The 20,841-nt window shown below is 49.1% G+C and overlaps 1 protein-coding gene across 1 annotated transcript in view; it reads left to right on the top strand.

The window, feature by feature from the left end:
• The window catches only part of LOC140392331 (coiled-coil domain-containing protein 27-like), a 74,713-nt gene that overhangs the window by 31,009 nt on the left and 22,863 nt on the right, over positions 1–20,841 (top strand). The window contains exons 7-10 of the mRNA XM_072477642.1: positions 8,029–8,326; positions 9,819–9,949; positions 12,220–12,297; positions 18,419–18,631. Coding sequence (XP_072333743.1) covers positions 8,029–8,326; positions 9,819–9,949; positions 12,220–12,297; positions 18,419–18,631 — 720 coding nt within the window. The remainder of the gene's footprint in view (positions 1–8,028; positions 8,327–9,818; positions 9,950–12,219; positions 12,298–18,418; positions 18,632–20,841) is intronic.

The following is a 20,841-nucleotide window of genomic DNA, read 5'->3' as shown; positions in this document are numbered from 1 at the left end:
TTGGCCCCGATACTACAGGCGATCGAAGGGCTAAAGGAGGAACAAAAGACCCAGGAGCGGGAGCTTCGGGTCGTGAAGGCAAAGGCAGCCGAGAATGAGGACGACATACAGGGCCTGGTGGTGAAGACGGAGACGCATGAGGCACATCAGAAACGATGTGTGGAAAGGTTGGAGGCACTGGAGAACAACGCAAGGAGGAACAACCTGAGGATTCTTGGTCTTCCTGAAGGTGTGGAGGGAGCGGATGTCGGGGCATTTGTGAGCACAATGCTGCACTCGTTAATGGGAGCGGAGGCCCCGGCGGGTCCGTTGGAGGTGGAGGGAACATACCGAGTGATGGCGCGAGGGCCGAGAGCAGGAGAAATTCCCAGAGCCATAGTGGTGAGATTCCTCCGTTTTAAGGATAGAGAAATGGTCCTTAGATGGGCGAAGAAAACTCGGAGCAGTAAATGGGAGAACGCGGTGATCCGCGTTTATCAAGACTGGAGTGCGGAGGTGGCGAGAAGGAGGGCGAGCTTTAATCAGGCCAAGGCGGTGCTTCATAAAAAGAAGATAAAATTTGGAATGCTGCAACCGGCAAGACTGTGGGTCACATATCGAGGGAGGCACCACTACTTTGAGACGGCGGATGAAGCGTGGACTTTTATTGTGGAAGAAAAACTGGAATGAGTGGGTTATTAAAAAGAACGTTTGAACAAAGTGGTGGGGCGAATGTGGGGGGCAAAGAGGGGGGTTAAAAAGGGGGGAAAGAGGAGTTTTATGTACTAATCCTGCAATGTGGTAACTTTTCTCTCTTCCACAGGTGGTGATGGGGGGAGGAAGGGAGGTGGAGGAGATGGGGCGTTGGCCATTGGGGGCGGGGCCAAGGGAGAAGCGCGGGCTTGGTTCCCGCGCTATGATAATTATGGCGGGAATAGAGAAGCAGGAAGGAGGGGGCGTCGCACGGTGCGAGCCGAGGTCACTGGGGGAAGCCAAGGTCGGCCAGAGTTTGCTGACTTCTGGGAGCAACATGGGGGGAGTAGTTACGCTAGCGGGGGATCTAGCGGGGGGGTGGGAGGGGGGAATTACTGGGTTGCTGCTGCTGGGGAGAGGGGGGAGCTGGTATGGGAGGGGATGGGCGGGGGGGACACTGCCTGGGGGAGATACAGCTGCGTGGGAACCGGGTGAGGAGCTGGAAAAAGGTGATGGCTAATCGACAAGGGTGGGGGGGTAGGAAGCCCCCCAACCCGGCTGATCACGTGGAACGTGAGAGGGCTGAACGGGCCGATAAAGAGGGCACGGGTACTCGCACACCTTAAGAAACTTAAGGCAGATGTGGTTATGTTACAGGAAACGCACCTGAAACTGATAGACCAGGTTAGGCTACGCAAAGGATGGGTGGGGCAGGTGTTCCATTCGGGGCTAGATGTGAAAAACAGGGGGGTGGCTATATTAGTGGGGAAGCGGGTAATGTTCGAGGCAAAGACTATAGTGGCGGATAACGGGGGCAGATACGTGATGGTGAGTGGCAAACTACAGGGGGAGACGGTGGTTTTGGTAAACGTATATGCCCCGAACTGGGATGATGCCAATTTTATGAGGCGGATGCTAGGACGCATTCTGGACCTAGAGATGGGAAAGCTGATAATGGGGGGAGATTTTAATACGGTGTTGGAACCAGGGCTGGATAGGTCGAAGTCCAGGACTGGAAGGAGGCCGGCAGCAGCCAAGGTACTTAAAGATTTTATGGAGCAGATGGGAGGTGTAGACCTGTGGAGATTTAGCAGACCTAGGAGTAAGGAGTTCTCGTTTTTCTCCTATGTCCATAAAGTCTACTCGCGAATAGACTTTTTTGTGCTGGGAAGGGCGTTGATCCCGAAGGTGAGGGGAACGGAGTATACGGCTATAGCCATTTCGGATCACGCTCCACACTGGGTAGACTTGGAGATAGGGGAGGAAACAGGAGGGCGCCCACCCTGGAGAATGGACATGGGACTAATGGCAGATGAGGGGGTGTTTATAAGGGTGAGGGGGTGCATTGAAAAGTACTTGGAACTCAATGATAATGGGGAGGTCCAGGTGGGAGTGGTCTGGGAGGCGTTGAAGGCGGTGGTTAGAGGGGAGCTGATATCAATAAGGGCACATAAAGGGAAGCAGGAGAGTAAGGAACGGGAGCGGTTGCTGCAAGAACTTTTGAGGGTGGACAGACAATATGCGGAAGCACCGGAGGAGGGACTGTACAGGGAAAGGCAAAGGCTACATGTAGAATTTGACTTGCTGACTACGGGCACTGCAGAGGCACAATGGAGGAAGGCACAGGGTGTACAGTACGAATATGGGGAGAAGGCGAGCAGGTTGCTGGCACAGCAATTGAGGAAAAGGGGAGCAGCGAGGGAAATAGGGGGAGTGAGGGATGAGGAAGGAGAGATGGAGCGGGGAGCGGAGAGAGTGAATGGAGTGTTCAAGACATTTTATAAAAAATTATATGAAGCTCAACCCCCGGATGAGAGGGAGAGAATGATGGGTTTCTTGGATCAGCTGGAATTTCCCAAGGTGGAAGAGCAGGAAAGGGTGGGACTGGGAGCACAGATCGAGGTAGAAGAAGTGGTGAAAGGAATTAGGAGCATGCAGGCGGGAAAGGCCCCGGGACCGGATGGATTCCCAGTCGAATTCTATAGAAAATATGTGGACTTGCTCGCCCCGGTATTGACGAGGACCTTTAATGAGGCAAAGGAAAGGGGACAACTGCCCCCGACTATGTCTGAAGCAACGATATCGCTTCTCTTAAAGAAGGAAAAGGACCCGCTACAATGCGGGTCCTATAGACCTATTTCCCTCCTAAATGTAGATGCCAAGATCCTGGCCAAGGTAATGGCAATGAGAATAGAGGAATGTGTCCCGGGGGTGGTCTACGAGGACCAAACTGGGTTTGTGAAGGGGAGACAGCTGAACACGAATATACGGAGGCTGTTAGGGGTAATGATGATGGCCCCACCAGAGGGGGAAACGGAGATAGTAGTGGCGATGGATGCCGAGAAAGCATTTGATAGAGTGGAGTGGGATTATTTGTGGGAGGTGTTGAGGAGATTTGGTTTTGGAGAGGGGTATGTCAGATGGGTGCAGCTGTTGTATAGGGCCCCGATGGCGAGCGTGGTCACGAATGGACGGGGATCTGCATATTTTCGGCTCCATAGAGGGACAAGGCAGGGATGCCCTCTGTCCCCATTATTGTTTGCACTGGCGATTGAGCCCCTGGCGATAGCATTGAGGGGTTCCAAGAAGTGGAGGGGAGTACTTAGAGGAGGAGAAGAACACCGGGTATCTTTGTATGCGGACGATTTGCTACTATACGTGGCAGACCCGGCGGAGGGGATGCCAGAAATAATGCGGATACTTGGGGAGTTTGGGGATTTTTCAGGGTATAAATTGAACATGGGGAAAAGTGAGTTGTTTGTGGTGCATCCAGGGGAGCAGAGTAGAGAAATAGAGGACCTACCGTTGAGGAAGGTAACAGGGGACTTTCGTTACCTGGGGATCCAGATAGCCAAGAATTGGGGCACATTGCATAGGTTAAATTTAACGCGGTTGGTGGAACAAATGGAGGAGGATTTTAAGAGATTGGATATGGTATCCCTGTCACTGGCAGGGAGGGTGCAGGCGGTTAAGATGGTGGTCCTCCCGAGATTCCTCTTTGTGTTTCAGTGCCTCCCGGTGGTGATCACGAAGGCTTTTTCTTAAAGGATTGAAAAGAGCATCATGGGTTTTGTGTGGGCCGGGAAGACCCCGAGAGTGAGGAAGGGATTCTTACAGCGTAGCAGGGATAGGGGGGGGGGGCTGGCACTACCGAGCCTAAGTGAGTATTATTGGGCCGCTAATATTTCAATGGTGAGTAAGTGGATGGGAGAGGAGGAGGGAGCGGCGTGGAAGAGATTAGAGAGGGCGTCCTGTAGGGGGACTAGCCTACAGGCTATGGTGACAGCCCCATTGCCGTTCTCACCGAGGAACTACACCACAAGCCCGGTGGTGGTGGCTACACTGAAGATTTGGGGACAGTGGAGACGGCATAGGGGAAAGACTGGAGCCTTGGGGGCGTCCCCGATAAGAAACAACCATAGGTTTGCCCCGGGGGGAATGGATGGGGGATATGGAATGTGGCAAAGAGCAGGAATAACGCAACTGAAAGATCTGTTTGTGGATGGGAAGTTTGCGAGCCTGGGAGCGCTGACCGAGAAATATGGGTTGCCCCAAGGGAATGCATTCAGGTATATGCAACTGAGGGCTTTTGCGAGGCAACAGGTGAGGGAATTCCCGCAGCTCCCGACACAAGAGGTGCAGGACGGAGTGATCTCAAAGACATGGGTGGGGGATGGTAAGGTGTCAGATATATATAGGGAAATGAGGGACGAAGGGGAGACTATGGTAGATGAACTAAAAGGGAAATGGGAAGAAGAGCTGGGGGAGGAGATCGAGGAGGGGCTGTGGACAGATGCCCTAAGCAGGGTAAACTCGTCGTCCTCGTGTGCCAGGCTAAGCCTGATTCAGTTTAAGGTATTACACAGGGCGCATATGACTGGAGCACGGCTCAGTAAATTTTTTGGGGTGGAGGATAGGTGTGCGAGGTGCTCGAGAAGCCCAGCGAATCATACCCATATGTTTTGATCATGCCCGGCACTACAGGGGTTTTGGATGGGGGTGACAAAGGTGCTTTTAAAAGTAGTGGGGGTCCGGGTCGAACCAAGCTGGGGGTTGGCTATATTTGGGGTTGCACAAGAGCCGGGAGTGCAGGAGGCGAGAGAGGCCGATGTTTTGGCCTTTGCGTCCCTAGTAGCCCGGCGCAGGATATCGTTAATGTGGAAAGAAGCCAGGCCCCCGGGGGTGGAGACCTGGATAAATGACATGGCAGGGTTTATAAAGCTAGAGCGGATTAACTTCGTTCTAAGGGGGTCGGCTCAAGGGTTCACCAGGCGGTGGCAACCGTTCGTCGAATACCTCGCAGAAAGATAGATGGAATGGAAAAAAGAAGGCAGCAGCAGCAGCCCAGGATCGGGGGGGGGGGGGGGGGGGAGGGGGGGGAGGAGGAACCAGAAGGACTCTCAGGGTTGTTAATATATACTGTATAATATGTATAGGTCGTTGCGACAGATAATTATATATTGGACTGTTAAATTATATTTTTGGAGAGTGTTACTTGTGATAAGGCAGTTGCCAATTAGGGTTAGTTTTCATTTTTGTTATTTATTATTTATTCATTTTCTGTTTATAAAATAGGTCATTGTTATTTGTGTTGTTATAATATTGTGTAAAGGATGCACAATGTACTGTGTTGGTTGACCAAAAATTTTCAATAAAATATTTATTAAAAAAAAAAAAATGGTTTCTTCCTTACGGCAAAACAACTTGCATGAACTTCAAGAGTTAGAGTGGAAAAGTGAAAATATGAAAATAAAGATAGCGAGTAGCGAGATCAAAGTATAGAGTGATCCCGGAATAAAGATGGCCGTGCGGACCCTCATGTTTAAAGAGAATTTTATCAGACTGAAGCCATCTGTCTGCGCCTCTATGTCGTCCTAATTGGTTTGGGTGAGAATCAAATACATTTGATTCGATGGTTAACTGTCAATCCTCAATGTGCAACAAAAGTTCTGAATGTTTCATGTTTGAATATTTGTGTATGCTATGGAATGCGATTTTGTGCTATTATCAAGACTGGTTTATACTGGTTTTCTGCTGACTTTGCTTTATCCACATTCTGGACAATGGTGCCTTCATATCGCTTTGGTGCTTATTTCGACCTTGATCTTGATTACTGCTCCAGCTCTTTTCTTAATATCAAACTAACTTTAAAATCTGTTAATTAGAACAATGGTTTGTTCATTTTTCAGCAAAATGTTGTTTTTATCTCCAATTAGTTTGTGGATGTGGCAGGCTTTTGTGCTTCTGTTGAAGTTATGTGTTTTGTCATGACCTGAAGTTATGAGTGCTGAAATCCTTATTTTAAATTGGGTATTAAAAATGGGCTTTAATATTTACATTAAAATATCCCTTTTACCGATCAGAAAATAGTTGATTACCTTCATCAGGGTACAAATTGAATATGGGAAACAAGGTTTCTCAGATCCAAGCGAGGGGGCAGGAGAGGAGGTTACGGGAGTTGCCGTTTAGAGCTGTGGGGGCGGGCTTTTGGTATTTGGGTATCCAGGTGGCGCGGGGGGGGCGGGGGGGTAGGGGGGGGGGAGCAGCTGCACAAGCTAAATCTGGCTGGGTTGGTGGAACAGGTGAAGGGGGATTTAGGAAGTGGGATGTACTCCCACTGTCGCTGGCGGGACGGGTGCAATCAGTGAAGATGACGTTCTCCCGAGGTCCTTATTGGTGTTCCAGAATCTCCCGCTCTTCATTCCAAAGGCGTTTTTTAGGAGGGTGAATGCGGGGATTTGGGAGTTTGTGTGGGTGGGTAAAGAAGGTGCTGCTGGAGCGGGGCAGGGGATGGGGGGAGGGGGGGGGAGGTGCTGGCTGGCTCTTCCAAACTTGATGAATTATTACTGGGCGGCGAATATAGCCATGGTCAGGAAGTGGGTAGTAGGGGAGGGGTCTGCATGGGAGCGGATGGAGGCAGCCTCGTGTAAAGACACGAGTTTAGGGGCACAATTGGCGGTGTCTTTACTGTTCTTGCCGGCCAGGTACTCCACAACCCCGATAGTGTTGGCGGCCCTGAGGATGTGGGGACAGTGGTGGCACCTGAGGCTGCAGGGGGCCTCGGTTTGGGCATCGATCTGCGGGAATCGATGGGGGGTTTCAGGGTTGGCAACAGGCAGAGAATGAGCGGTTTGGGGATCTATTCGTTGGGGGCAGCCTCTCAAGCTTGGAGGGGGCGATGGAGGAATTTGAGTTGCCCGCTGGGAATGGGTTCCGATATTTACAGGTGAGGGATTTTGTCCGGAAGCCGGTGCCGACCTTTCCCCACCTGCCGCCCCAGGGGCTGCAGGACAAGGTGGTGTCAAAAACAGGGGTAGGTGAGGGTAAAGTGCCAGAAATGTACAAGTTGGGCAGCACGGTGGCGCAGTGGGTTAGCACTGCAGCCTCACGGCGCCGAGGTCCCAGGTTCGATCCCGGCTCTGGGTCACTGTCCGTGTGGAGTTTGCACATTCTCCCCATGTCTGCGTGGGTCTCGCCCCCACAACCTAAAGATGTGCAGGGTAGGTGGATTGGACGCGCTAAATTGCCCCTTAATTGGAAAAAATGAATTGGTTACACTAAATTTATTTTAAAAAAGAAATTTACAAGTTGATGGATTGGGAAGGAGTCCTGATAGGGGTAGTGGAGCGGAAGTGCGAGGAAGAGTTGGGGAGGGAGGTGGAGGTTGGGCTGTGGGAGGAGATTTGACGGGGGTGAATGCATCCTCGTCGTGTGCCAGGCTTAGCCTTCATCAGTTTAAGGTGGTCCACAGGGCACACATGACTGTGGCCAGGATGAGCAGGTTTTTTGAGGTGGTGGAGGATAGTGTGGGTGGTGTGTGGGTGGGCCTGCAAATCATGTCCATATGTTTTGGGCCTGTCTGAAGCTTGGGGAATTCTGGCAGGGGTTTGCCAAGGTCATGTCCGAGGTCTTGAAGGTGCACTTGGTCCCGGGTCAGGAGGTGGCGATCTTTGGAGGGTCAGAAGACCCGGGAGTCCAGGGGGTGAGAGAGGCCGATGTCCTGGCCTTTGCCTCTCTGGTAGCCCGGAGGCGGATCTTATTGGAAAGGAGGGACTCGGGGCCCTGAAACCGGGAGTGTGGGCGAGTGACCTCACAGAATTCCTCAGGCTGGAGAAGATAAAGTTCACCCTGAGAGGGTCTGTGGGGGGGTTTGCCCGGAGATCATTCTGAAAACTCTTCCCGTGAAACGGGGGGAAAGGAATATCATGTCAGATGTTTATTCTGCGTCCTGTTCAAAATTCACAGGCGTGTGTTCTAAACGTGTTAGGCATGAATGAAATGTTAAAAATTCAGATTGATGGGCTATGGTTTATGATTATTTTGGTGATGATGAGACATCTGTTAATTATTTCTTAGCTTTCTGAGATAATTGAGCATCCGAGCGGGGAACTAAACACACAAGAGAATTTTGACCAAGTAGGCATACAATTCGTGGTGAATCCTGCAGATGAAGATGCGAGTGATCATGATGAGGAAGAATATGAAATGGTGGACCATGGTGCAGAGACCAGGGAATCAGAATTTTTTGACTCTGAGGAAGCCAGTGACCACGAATTGGAAGGGAAACCAGAGGAACTCACAAAATTGATTTACCAAAATGAAAGTTTGAAGAAGAAACTGAAAGAAATGAGACAGCATTACAACATGTCGAGGGGTACTGTTAAATAAAGTCTGTTTTATGAGGAGTTTATATCAAAAATCCAAAGAACTGCATTTATACTTGGCTTTATTCATGATAAAGAATGCATTATTGCAAAAATTAATCGATCTCCCACTTCCTAAATATTTGGATAATGGTACCAACAAGGAGGGGGCGATTATCCAACTTTTTATTTTATGTTTTCAATTAAATTTAGTGTACCCACTTCATTTTTTCCAATTAAGGGGCAATTTAGCCTGGCCAATTCACCTACCCTGCACATCTTTGGGTTGTGGGGGTGATATCCACGCAGATACGGGGAGAATGTGCAAACTCCACACGGACAGTGACCCAGAGCCGGGATCGAACCTGGGACCTCGGCGCCGTGATGCAGCAGGGCTAACCCGCTTATCCAATTTATACCTCAAATATCTTAGTTACAAGTTTCAAGTCGAATCATAAATTAATTAGGTTATCTAATGTTGAGGCAATACCCAGAATAGATTATATTTACATTCTGTAGAAAAATATCAACAGCATGTTTAAAACACTAGAATTAAACAAAAATCTTTATTATTGTCACAACTCTGCAATGAAGTTACTGTGAAAGTCCCTAGTCGCCACATTCCGGCGCCTGTTCGGGTACACAGACGTATAATTCAGAATGTCCAAAATACCTCACAGCACGTCTTTCGGGACTTGTGGGAGGAAACCGGAGCACCCAGAGAAAACCCACGCAGACACGGGGAGAACGTACAAGTCTTGACATTCAAGCACTATTCGAAGTATTAGAACATAGCACAGTACAGCACAGTACAGGCCCTTCGGCCCACAATGTTGTGCCAACCACTTCTCCTAATCTAAGATCAATCTAACCGCCACCCCTTCAATTTATTGCTGCCAATGTGCCTGTCCAAGAGTTGCTTAAATGTCCCTAATGACTCAGACTCCACCATCTCTGCTGGCAGTGCATTCCACACACCCACCACTCTGTGTAAAGAACCGACCTCTGACATCTCCCCTATACCCTCCTCCAATCACCTTAAAATTATGTCCCCTCGTGACAGCCATTTCCGTCCTGGGGAAAAGTCTCTGGCTATCCACTCTATCCATGCCTCTCATCACCTTGTACACCTCTATCAAGTCACCTCTCTTACTTCTTCGCTCCAGTGAGAAAATCCCTAGCTCCCTCAACCTTCCTTCACAAGATATGCCCTCCAGTCCAGGCAGCATATTGGTAAATCTCCTCTGTACCCTCTCCAAAGCATGCACATGCTTCCGATAATTGGGATGTGCATTTCTGACATGGGTTAATTGATCCTGTATTGGACTGTATTACTCAGTAATCAACAAGGTTTGCAACCCCAAGCACTAAAGGCTCAATCGCATTTTGTAGAGTATTCAGGATAAATTGTGCATGCTTAGCAAATCAGTGAATGAGATTCACTGTTGTGCAGAGCTGTTAAAAGTCTTGAACAAGAGTGTGTTTATGTTCTTTTTTGCACAGGAGCCATCATATCAATAAACCGGAGCAAGTCGCTGGCTGAAGCCCAGCTACAAACTACTGAAGCTAACATGGAAAGACTGCAGAAGGAGCTGAAGGAAAGATGTTATCAGCTACATGACATGTCTAACAAGGTATGAAGCAGGCAATTGAATGTCAGTATTGTTCGGACTAATGCAAGTCATCTAGCAACAATGCCAACAATTGGGAATGTACAGAGATGACCCCACCGCAGAACAGAGAGTCACTCAGAACAGTCCGTCACCGAACAACTCAGAGCGCGCATGCTGTGCAGTCCGAGCACCCAACATCCCATAAAGCCTCGGACGGCTGGTGCCACCTGCCATGTGGGGGTCCCCACTTCCAAAAATAAAAAATGATATGTCCCGAAAGGCTATTTCATGAGCGCTTGGAGCTGTTTGAATTACTTAGATGGGCCGGAGTGGAATTTCCCAAATTGCTTCCCGCAAATTGCCCTTTTAAAAATATGGTTATTTCGCCTTTTCCAAAAATCCTGTGATCTCCGAGTGGGATGGGGAATGTATTCATTAAGATATACCAGCTAACACAGAATGTGTGAGACAGGCAGTACCACCCAAAGAGTCTTTCCCTGTCCATTTGTAGATTTTTGTTTTATAAATTTAGAGTATCCAATTCATTTTTTCCAATTAAGGGGCAATTTAGCGTCGCCAATTCACCTACCCTGCACATTTTTGGGTTGTGGGGGTGAGATCCACGCAGGCACGGGGAGAATGTGCAAACTCCACACGGACAGTGACCCAGAGCTGGGATCAAACCCGGGACCTCGGCGCCGTGAGGCAGCAGTGCTAACCCACTGCGCCACCGGGCTGCTCTGTCCATTTGTAGAATTGTTACTCAGAAAATGATCCTGTTCTTGTGTTCTGTGGTCTGGATCCAACCCAGTCTCTGGTATCGAATGAAGTCTCTCTCTGATCACTCATCTCAACACAGAGGAATAAATTAAGCAATAGGAGTAGGAGCAGGCCATTTGGCCCCTCTAGCCTGCTCTGCATTCAGTCAGACTGTCGGCGAACTACTCTCCGGCCTTATACCATACCCCTCAACTCCATTAGTGCCAAACAATCTGTCCATCTCAGCCTTCAACATACTCAATGACTTGAGCATCCACAGACCTCTGGGCAAGAGAATTCCAAAGATTTGGAAATCTCTGGGTAAAGACATTTCTCCTCAGCTCAGTGCAAATGGCTGAACCTTTATCGGGAGACTGTGCCCACACATTCCTGGGTCACCAGCCAGCTGGACAGGGCTTCATCCACACCATGCACTGAGTGAGCAGTTGTGATATTCCCTTGATTTCAATCCCTTTGACAGGTGGGATAGGTTGAGGGTGGGGCTGTGGGCAGTTGGATTAAAATATAGGGATCGAGGATCTAATTCCAACTTTCATCCAATTGAAATTCAGATCCTGGATACAGTTCTTGCTAAGAGCAAGCAGTTCGCCATCCAATAAAGTCATTGGCATTGTGGACTAATGTGAACAAGATTTTTAATCCTGCACTGTTCTGCAACAATGCAATAACGTAAACAGTCAGAGCAGGAGTGGACCATATAACCCATCGCGCTTGCTCCACCATTCAATATAAGCAGGGCCGATTCACCTTCAACTCCACTTTCTTTGTCAGTCTCTATCTCAGGACGTGCCCAGCGGCCAATAGCAAGGCAGGTCAACTTTAGAGGTTTCCTGGTTTTAAGGAGTTTGCGGACCAGCGGGAGCTGGAGTCCTCCCCCCCCACCTCCACAGGCTTCATAAAGAAGATTCCCTCCTTCCCATCCCCATCTTCCCCTTCCTGATTGCTGCCATCACAGGTCTCCGGAATCTGGCCTCGACTTTTCTCCTCACCCCTTCCTCCTCATTGAAGCTCTGAGGCTCCCCAGGCCTCCTGCCACGAAGCGTTTCTACTCCCGTCAAGCAGCCCGCCTATCTGTCTGGTGGGAATGGCAGAGAATTATTTAAACGATGCCACTTTCTTAAGTTTATCAGAGCCTCCTTGATGATCTGGGCCTTGTCGGGTTCTTCAACCTTGATGAAGCCCAGACATCCTCCCTCAATCCCCAAGGTCCATCAAAGTCCAAAGACTACCAACACTCTTTGTCCGAGCTCATACATGAAGAATGGCAAATGGTGCCAGGGACTGGTTGCTCCACGATGCCAGAATTCAATATGAATTAGTATCTTTTAGGGAGGGTGAGAAAATTGGGGAGTGGATGGGGCAAGAAATAATTTGCGCGATAAATTGACTGAAGATGTGTGACACAAGTCAAGGCTTTTATTGAGTGGGTTAACAATTTATATCAGAGATTGGAATGTTATAAATGTAATCCTCAAACTGTAAATGTTATATGTTTCTATCATTGTCCATAGTTTTCCAATTTGAGAGAAGACAACAATCACATAAAAATTATGACAGATCTTCAGAAAGAAAACATCAACTTCCGGGAGGTGAGTTTAAAATTTCACTTGTTTTTAATCGTATTATCAAGAAATGACATCACTTCTTCACCTTCCATCATTTTTCCTGGAATCCCCCACAGCTGCTTATTTTTAGTGAAGAAATATGAAATGACTTTGTGGTAGCGCTGTCCCTTTAAGGGGGCGGGCTTTGCAGTCTACGTGACCAATCACGCAGGAGCGCGCGAACCCTGACCAATAGAGAGGAAGTGTGGGGCCCTGGGAGCAGTGGCCCGGGCAGTGTGAACCCTGGAGCTAGAGAGTCGAGACCTGACCAGCGTTGCCCTGTGCTGTAGTTGCCGTTGCCGACTGTTAACAAACCCCCTTTGTTGTTACTGGAAGTCTCCAGTGTATTGTGTCGAGCCCCCACATTGGCGACGAGGTAAACGGTTCACTCGTTAGTCTTCAGCAGTTCAGCGTTTGAGGGGAGAAGGAAGAAGCCTCCCGAGACAGACGAGAATCAGGAACCATTGACGGTAGCACCAAAAAGTGAGTGAAAATGCCAATGATCGCTCAGTCAGAACCGATCGACCAGGGGGCCATACACTGGAGCCAGAACATTCTTCACAGGGAATGAGATAGCAGAGGAAGACAAACAGAAGGTGATGCTTATGATGGTTTGGGGGCCTCAAACCTACAACCGGATAAGAAATCTTGTGTCCCCGGTGGTTCCTGACTCAAAGACCTTTGACCAGTTTGTCATGTTGGTTAAGGAACATTTTAATCCCAGGCCCTCACTCATCCTACAGTGGTACAAATTCAACTCTGCTGTTAGGGACTTAGAAGAGTCCATCTTTGCCTTTGTAGCCAGGTTTTGCCAGATGACCAAGCACTTGAGTTTGGTGCAGCGCTCAGCGATATGCTGCATGATCGTCTAATGTGCGGAATTAACAACCCCAGCAGCCAGAACAAAAATGTCTCACTGAAACTAAAATCACATTAGATAAAGCGGTCGAGGTAGCTCAATGGAGTGTGCAAAAAGGGCACATCTGAGCTCCAGAGTGTGCTGGGAGAGGAAGTGAATCGATTGCGGAACAGTATCTCGGCGAGGCACGTGGCGAGATCAGCAAGCAGAGTAGAGAACCAGATGCAGTCCTCAGGACCGGATTGAAGTCAGGGAACTGGGAAAAGAATGGATCGTCAGCCCAAGACAGAGGGGGATTATTTCCGACATCGGGGAGATCATTGCCATTGTCGTGAGTTTGTGTGTTTTCGCTGGAAGCGAAGAGGCCATATCCGGCGAAGCAGAGAGCGGCGATGCAAAAGAATCAGCAACAATCCACACCACCACTGAACCAAGTGGGGAAGAGTTCGGGGGATGAACACACAATGTACCATCTGTACGTTGTCACAGTCAATATGACAGCCACAATTGAAATCATTCTGCAAGTGAATGAAAGACCTTTGAAGATGGAGGTTGATACCAGGGACATCGGTGATGGTTGTGACGCAGCAGACATTTGGTTACATTCACGAAGGGGCTCAAACCTTGAATTTTGGAAGCACAATGGCTAAGCTGTCAGCGTATAAGGGGGAAACCTTAAACATCCTTGGGACCACCAGAACGTCAGTAGCTGACAAAGAACAAGAGGCTGAGCTGCCTTTGATTGTTACAGAGGTGCACAGACCAAACTTGATGGGGAGGGACTGGTTACAGCAAATTAAACTAAATTGGCTGGAAATCTTTAAAACCTCAAACATGTGTTTTTTAAGACATCCTGTGAAGTTAAGAGGACGCAGTGAGTTAGGCCAGGTCAAGGCCACGATCACCAAAATTTATCTTTTTTTTAAAAATATTTTTTATTGAAAATTTTTGGTCAACCATCACAGTACATCACAATTTATCCTTTACACAATAATATAACAGTATAAATAACAATGACCTGTTTTATAAACAAAGAATAAATAATATATAACAAAAACAAAAACTAAAACTAAATGGCAACTGCCTTGTCTCAGATAAACACTCTCCAAAAATATGATTTAACAGTCCAATATACAATTATTTATAGCAACGACCTATACATATTATACATATATATTAACAACCCTGAGAGTCCTTCTGGTTCCTCCCCCCCCCCCCCCCGGGCTGCTGTTGCTGCCTTCTTTTTTTCCATTCCCTCTATCTTTCTGTGAGGTATTCGACGAACGGTTGCCACCGCCTGGTGAACCCTTGAGCCGATCCCCTTAGGACAAACTTAACCCGTTCCAGCTTTAGAAACCCTGCCATGTCATTTATCCAGGTCTCCACCACCGGGGGCTTGGCTTCCTTCCACATCAACAGTATCCTGCGCCGGGCTACTAGGGACGCAAAGGCCAAAACATCGGCCTCTCTCGCCTCCTGCACTCCCGGCTCTTGTGCAACCCCAAATATAGCCAACCCCCAGCTTGGTTCGACCTGGACCCCCACTACTTTCGAAAGCACCTTTGTCACCCCCACCCAGAACCCCTGTAGTGCCGGACATGACCAGAACATGTGGGTGTGATTCGCTGGGTTTCTCGAGCATCTCGCACACCTATCCTCTACCCCAAAAAATTTACTGAGCCGTGCTCCAGTCATATGCGCCCTGTGTAACACCTTAAATTGAATCAGGCTTAGCCTGGCACACGAGACCAAAATTTATCTTAATCCAGACTCAACACCGAAGTTCTTTAGGACCAGACCAGTGCCTTAAATCATCCCTGTATCAAAAGGTTGAAGCTGGGTTTAAGCGATTAGAGGAAATGGGAATAATTAAATCAGTGCAATTTTCCGAATGGTGATTCCCCATGCACCCTGTGCTGAAGCCAGACCAATCTATCAGTTTGTGTGGGAACTATAAGAGCATGATTAACCAGGCTGCCTGGCTGGTTAAGTACCTGATCCTCTGAATCGAGGACCTGTACACCACAAGCTGCTGGGAGGCCTCATCTGCTTCAAGCTGGACCTCAGCCAACCATACCTGCTGTTGGAAGTCCCAAATGTTCTCCATGATCAATAAACACTAGGCCCTATTTCAGTTCCCCAGGCTGCCTTTCGGCATTTCCTGGACCTGTGCTATTTTCCACTGTACCATGGAAAACCTCCTTCGGGATATCCCAAAAGTGATGGTCTACTTACAAGATGTTTTAGTCACTGGAATGATGCACAAAGAGCACATGTCAAGTTTGGAGGAGATATTAAAGAGGTTCAGAGATGCAGGAGTCCACCTGAAATGTGAGAAATCTACCTCCGGGGCCACAGAAACCGAGTATTTGATGCCACAGGTCTAAGTCCACTCGAAGAAAAAGTCAAAGCTGTACGAGAGGTCCCAGCACCGGAATGTAGTCGAGCTGAAATCCTTCCTGGCAATGGTGAACTATTATGGCAGGTTCATCCCAAACCTGGCCACGGCATTGGCACCACTGCACCAGTTGCGAAGGAAACAGTAACGTTGGCAATGGAAGCTACAGTAAGTGGAAGCTTCCGCTTGGTAAAACAAGTTCTGGCATCTTCAAACCACTTAGCTCATATCGACCTGGGGCAGCCAATGATTGTCACATGCGACGAGTCACCAGAGGGGAAAAGGAAAGTTCTATCCCATAGAGACGGAGGATGGATCAGAATGGCCAATTGCCTTGGCGTCAAGGACTCTCTCTGAAGCTGGGTGAAATTACATCCAAATCTAAAAGCAGGGATTAGTCCTTCTCTGAGGTGTTAAAAATTCCACCAATACCTTTACGGGCGGCACATTGTGATAATAACCGACCACAAGCCTCTAATGGGTCTTCTGAGAGAGGAATAGCCAATTCCCCAATTGCCCCGGCCAGGGTGTAAACGTTGGGCCTTGCTACTTGTGGCAGCAAGGCCCAACACAGGCCTGGCATCCAAATCTCCAATTGAGTCGACTCCCCTTTCCAAAGAACTTGGCACCACCTCCACCAGTACCCCAAGAAATGATCTTGACATTGAACTTCTTGAATACCTTGCCAGTGTCATCCAGATTGGACCCAGCGAGATCCGGTTTTATCCAAAGTGAAATGGGTGATCCAAACAGATCGGCACCACGCGAGGTCCGGAGAGTTGAGGCTCTACGTAACCTGGATGGATGAACTAGCCTGCGAGGGTGCAGTAATACTTTGGGGCTCTCGGGCTATCGTTCTACCCCCAGCAGGGGAACCCCTCTTACAAGAATGACACAGCGCCCCTCCGGGTCAAACTGAGATGAAAATGTTGTCTCGCAGTTATATCTGGTGGCCAAGAATCTTGAAGAAGAGGCACAGCAATGCATTCCCTGCCAGACTCAACAATCGTTTCTTCCTTCGTCTAATCTCCACCTTAGGAATGGCCGGGTCACCCATGGTCTGGAGTGCATGTCGATATGCAGGCCCTTTCTTGGGCAGGATCTTAGTGAACATTCACTCCTAATGGCTATCCATACAACAGATGGGAGCTATGAACTTGGTCGCTACTCTGCGCGCCTTACGCCCGATATTCACCATACACAGTCTACCAGAAGCCATTGTGCCCGATACTGTCGCCCCTTTCACTGGGGTCAATTTCCAACACTTCATTCAGACAAATGGAATCCAGCATGGCGGGACAGCCCATATTACCCAGCATCCAACGGGTTGGCGGAATGGGCCGTACAGACTTTAAAAAATGTCTCAAGGAAGCAATTAGACCGACTGTTGCACCATCAGCTGGCCAATCTTGTCCTACAATATGCGCCCCTCCCCCACTCTCCCACTCCATCACAGTGGTCAGGTCGGCTGAATTGCTTCTGGGGGCTGCCGCCTCAAAATTCACTTGGACTTGATCTTTCCAAATTTTGGCGGGGGGTGGGGGGGGGGGGCGGTGGGGGGGGGGGGGGGGGTGTGGAGGGGGCGCAGGGGGGGGGGGGGGTTAGAGGTATGTCAGGCCTCCCAGCAAAACAAAGGGGTGACAGATCTTTCCAGGTGGTGACCTGGCTCTAGTTCGAGATTTCACCTGGGGCCCACCCTGGTGAGCCGGTTGGATTGTGTCCCTACCTGGACCCGTATCGTTGTGGTGAAGGTCAATGGCAGGACTGTGCGGAAACGTGTCGACCACATGGGGAGCCGGGGTTTGGAACCCCCATTCCGGAACAGATGGGTCTAACTGGCTGTTCCAGAGTGGAGCGAGCGGGAATGTCAGAGTCAGCCCCGCCAGCAGTCCCACTGGGAACTGACGAACAGCCCTACAGAGGATGTGGAGTTTCCTGAACCGTCATCTTCCGCAAACGACAAGACTACCTCGGAGACGGTGGAGTCGGCTGGGGGGGTTTAAGGAGGTCCGTGAGGACTTGAAGTATCCCGGACAGAGTGATTCTGTGATGAACTCTTTTCCCTTATGTTTCTTGACCTTGTACATAGCTTACTTTGTAAAATGTATTGGGGGAGGGGGGGTGGGGGGGGGGGGGGGGGGGTTGTGGGAGCGTGGCCCCTTTAAGGGTGGACTTTTCGGTGCACGTGATCAGATCAGGACCAATATCGTGGGAGCATGCGATCCCTGACCAATAGAGAGAAAGTGTGGGGCTGTGGGAGCAGAGACTCAAGCAGTGTGGACGCTGGAACTAACCAACGTTGCTCTGTGCAGGTCTGTAGATGCCTTTGCAGACTGTTAATAAACCCTCTTTGTTGTTACTGGAATCCTCCAGCGTATTGTCTCCAGCTACACAGATTTCCATGACAATACGTCACTCGCTTTGTAACTTGGTTGGCGTGTGCCCAACTGATCTAAACTCAAGCGTTAGAAAGATGGTTCGAGCTGGAAGAGAAGATGCCAATAAGCAGCTCCAGTTTATGTTTGTGTTCTGTGAGAGTGATACCAAAGATACGTTTCCACTAACCTTTCTGCCTTTCTCTTATAATTCTTTGTTGCCGCAAAGAGAAAAGGTATGGAGGTACCCACACTCTGGATTCTTGTAAAACACGACGAGAGGTTTATTAAGGATGTTGGTCAATATAACCAAGTTGGTAATGTTCCCAAAACCCACACAAACATTCTGCTGATGTCGCTACACATCACGTGACACAGAACCAGCAGGAATATATTCCCAGGTACATAACAGTCCCTGAAAGGAGAAAGGTGGTTTTTGCATGTTTAAAATGTTGTTCCTGAATTATTTTTTAGCTGGTTGCTGAATTGCAGTCAGAGCTGACGATGAAAACTGAAGAGACAGTGAAGATGAAGACTGAGATTGATCTTCTCCGGCTGCATGACGCTGCTGAGGATGTGAGAAAGAAACAACTTGAGTCGGATTATGACTCCGTTACTGCTGAAGGCAAATTAATGCAGCGGGAACTGCAGGATTTACAAATTGCGCTAAAATTCACTGGGACCAGGGTACGTGTATTACATAGAAATTAGGAGCAGGAGGCAGCAATCCAGCCCCTCGAGGCTGCTCCGCCCTTCAATCAGATCCTGGCTGATCTCTCCCTGGTCTCAAATCCACCTCCCACCTGCTGTATTCTGCCGTATGGTTTTCTGTGTTGGTGTTTGCATTTAGTAAGGCATTGCTTTATTAACGTCAGGTTCTGCCCATTCAAAAAAGAATTTTCAAGTGGGAGGTGATAAATCATAGAATCATAGAATTTACACTGCAGAAGGAGACCATTCGGCCCATCGAGTCTGTACCGGCCCTTGGAAAGAGCACCCTACCCAAGCCCACACCTCCACCCTATTTCCGTAACCCAGTAACCCCACCCAACCTTTTTGGACACAAAGGGCAATTGATCATGGCCAATCCACCTAACCTGCACATCTTTGGACTGTGGGAGGAAACCGGAGCACCCGGAGGAAACCCACGCAGACACGGGGAGGACGTGCAGACTCCGCACAGACAGTGACCCAAGCCAGGGATCGAACCTGTGACTCTGGAGCTGTGAAGCAACAGTGCTAACCACTGTGCTACCGTGCCACCCACTAAATCTGAATATAAAGCTGATGAATTCATTGTTCTCCACAGGTCTGGGTAACATTTTCAAATAATTTTCAGAAAATGGGGATCATAACTGACTTTGTAAAAACTAACTTTTTAATAATAATCTTGATTAGTGTCACAAGTAGGCTTACATTAACACCGCAATGAAGTTACTGTGAAAATCCCCTAGTCACCACATTCCGGCGCTTGTTCGGGTACACAGAGGGAGAATTCAGAATGTCCAATTCACCTAACAGGAAACCGGAGCACCCGGAGGAAACCCACGCAGACGCGGGGAGAACGTGCAGACTCCACACAGACAGTGATCCAAGCCAGGAATTGATCCTGTGACCCTGGAGCTGTGAAGCGACAGTGCTAACCACTGTGCATCGGGCTGCTCTTGTCAAGTGTGATTTGTTACAGAAAATCAGCTTTCAGTTTTTGGATCCTGCTGTTTGTCACGGGTGTTGCATGTTAGACTGACAAGCGTTTTCTAAATAAGTGTACTTGTGAGGAGTAAGATTGAACTCTTTTTAGCTTTTCACTTCCCTCTCCCCCTTTTCAAAACATTTGCATATTTTTTGATCAAGTGTCTTCCCTCTTTTCTAATCTCTTTCATCTGTTTTTCTTCCCACTGTTTTCCTATTTTACGGAGCGATTCTCCGGCCTTGCTCCACAGGCGTAAATTGTGTTCTGACCAGAGACTGTGGCGAGAGGGTTATAATGTGATTTGCGCTGGGGACAACTCATTTTCAGATTCTCCCGCCTCGGGTTGATGATGTCATTTGGTTCAAGCCAAGGGCTTGATTCGCGAATTTAAATTGACTTCAAGCCGAAGTCACCAGGCCCCTTCAAATTCCCACCCACTGCCTCAACGTGAAGCCGGCAGGAATCATGACGGGTCTCCAAAAACGCGGGCCAGACGTCTTGACAAAACTGGGATACTCGGAGGACATTGGAGCTCGTGGGTGCTCAGGGACATGGCTGGAAAGTGCCAGGGTGCAGGGGCAGTGCCAGGTTGACACTGCCAAGGGATGGGGTGCCTGAAGGGGGCACATGAGGGGTTGGATCTGAGGGGGCCTAAGAGGGGCCTGGGGGGGGGGGGGGAGGGGGGGGGAGCCTGAAGGGGGAGCATTTGGCAACCCAATAGCGGGATGTTGCTTACTCGGGAAGGGTGCCTGATGACGGGGATTAGTGGGGGAGGTTCTGTAAGGTTGCCTTAAGATCAGTGCACTCTTTAAAAATGGCACCCTGATCTCTGAGGAGCCGATCTTTGCAGCCTCGCACACCACATTCAGGGCACAAATCACCAAGCCTCCGTAAAATGACTAAGTGAGGGTGGTTTGCGATCTGGAGCGTGTTGACTCACCCAATGGGAATCGCACCGTGTTTCCCGCCGGAGGCCACACATAGAAATGTTTTGGAACAATTGTGCCCATATTCTTTACAGGTGCCATGTAGACTCTTGTTCTTGTACAGACAGAGGGCGAGATCTAACGGCTCTTCACGCTGGGAGGATCTTCCAGTCTGTTGGCCGGAGGGGTGGGTGTATTCAATGGGAAATTCCATCGACAGCGGCAGGACCACGGGATCCCGTTGCCGGGCCAACAGTGGCTGCCCCCCCACCACCGAG

The sequence above is a fragment of the Scyliorhinus torazame genome, chromosome 16, assembly GCF_047496885.1.
Source record: "Scyliorhinus torazame isolate Kashiwa2021f chromosome 16, sScyTor2.1, whole genome shotgun sequence".
Taxonomy (NCBI): domain Eukaryota; kingdom Metazoa; phylum Chordata; class Chondrichthyes; order Carcharhiniformes; family Scyliorhinidae; genus Scyliorhinus; species Scyliorhinus torazame.
The sequence above is the reverse complement of the archived record's forward strand: the minus strand, read 5'-3'. Positions and strand labels throughout refer to the sequence as shown.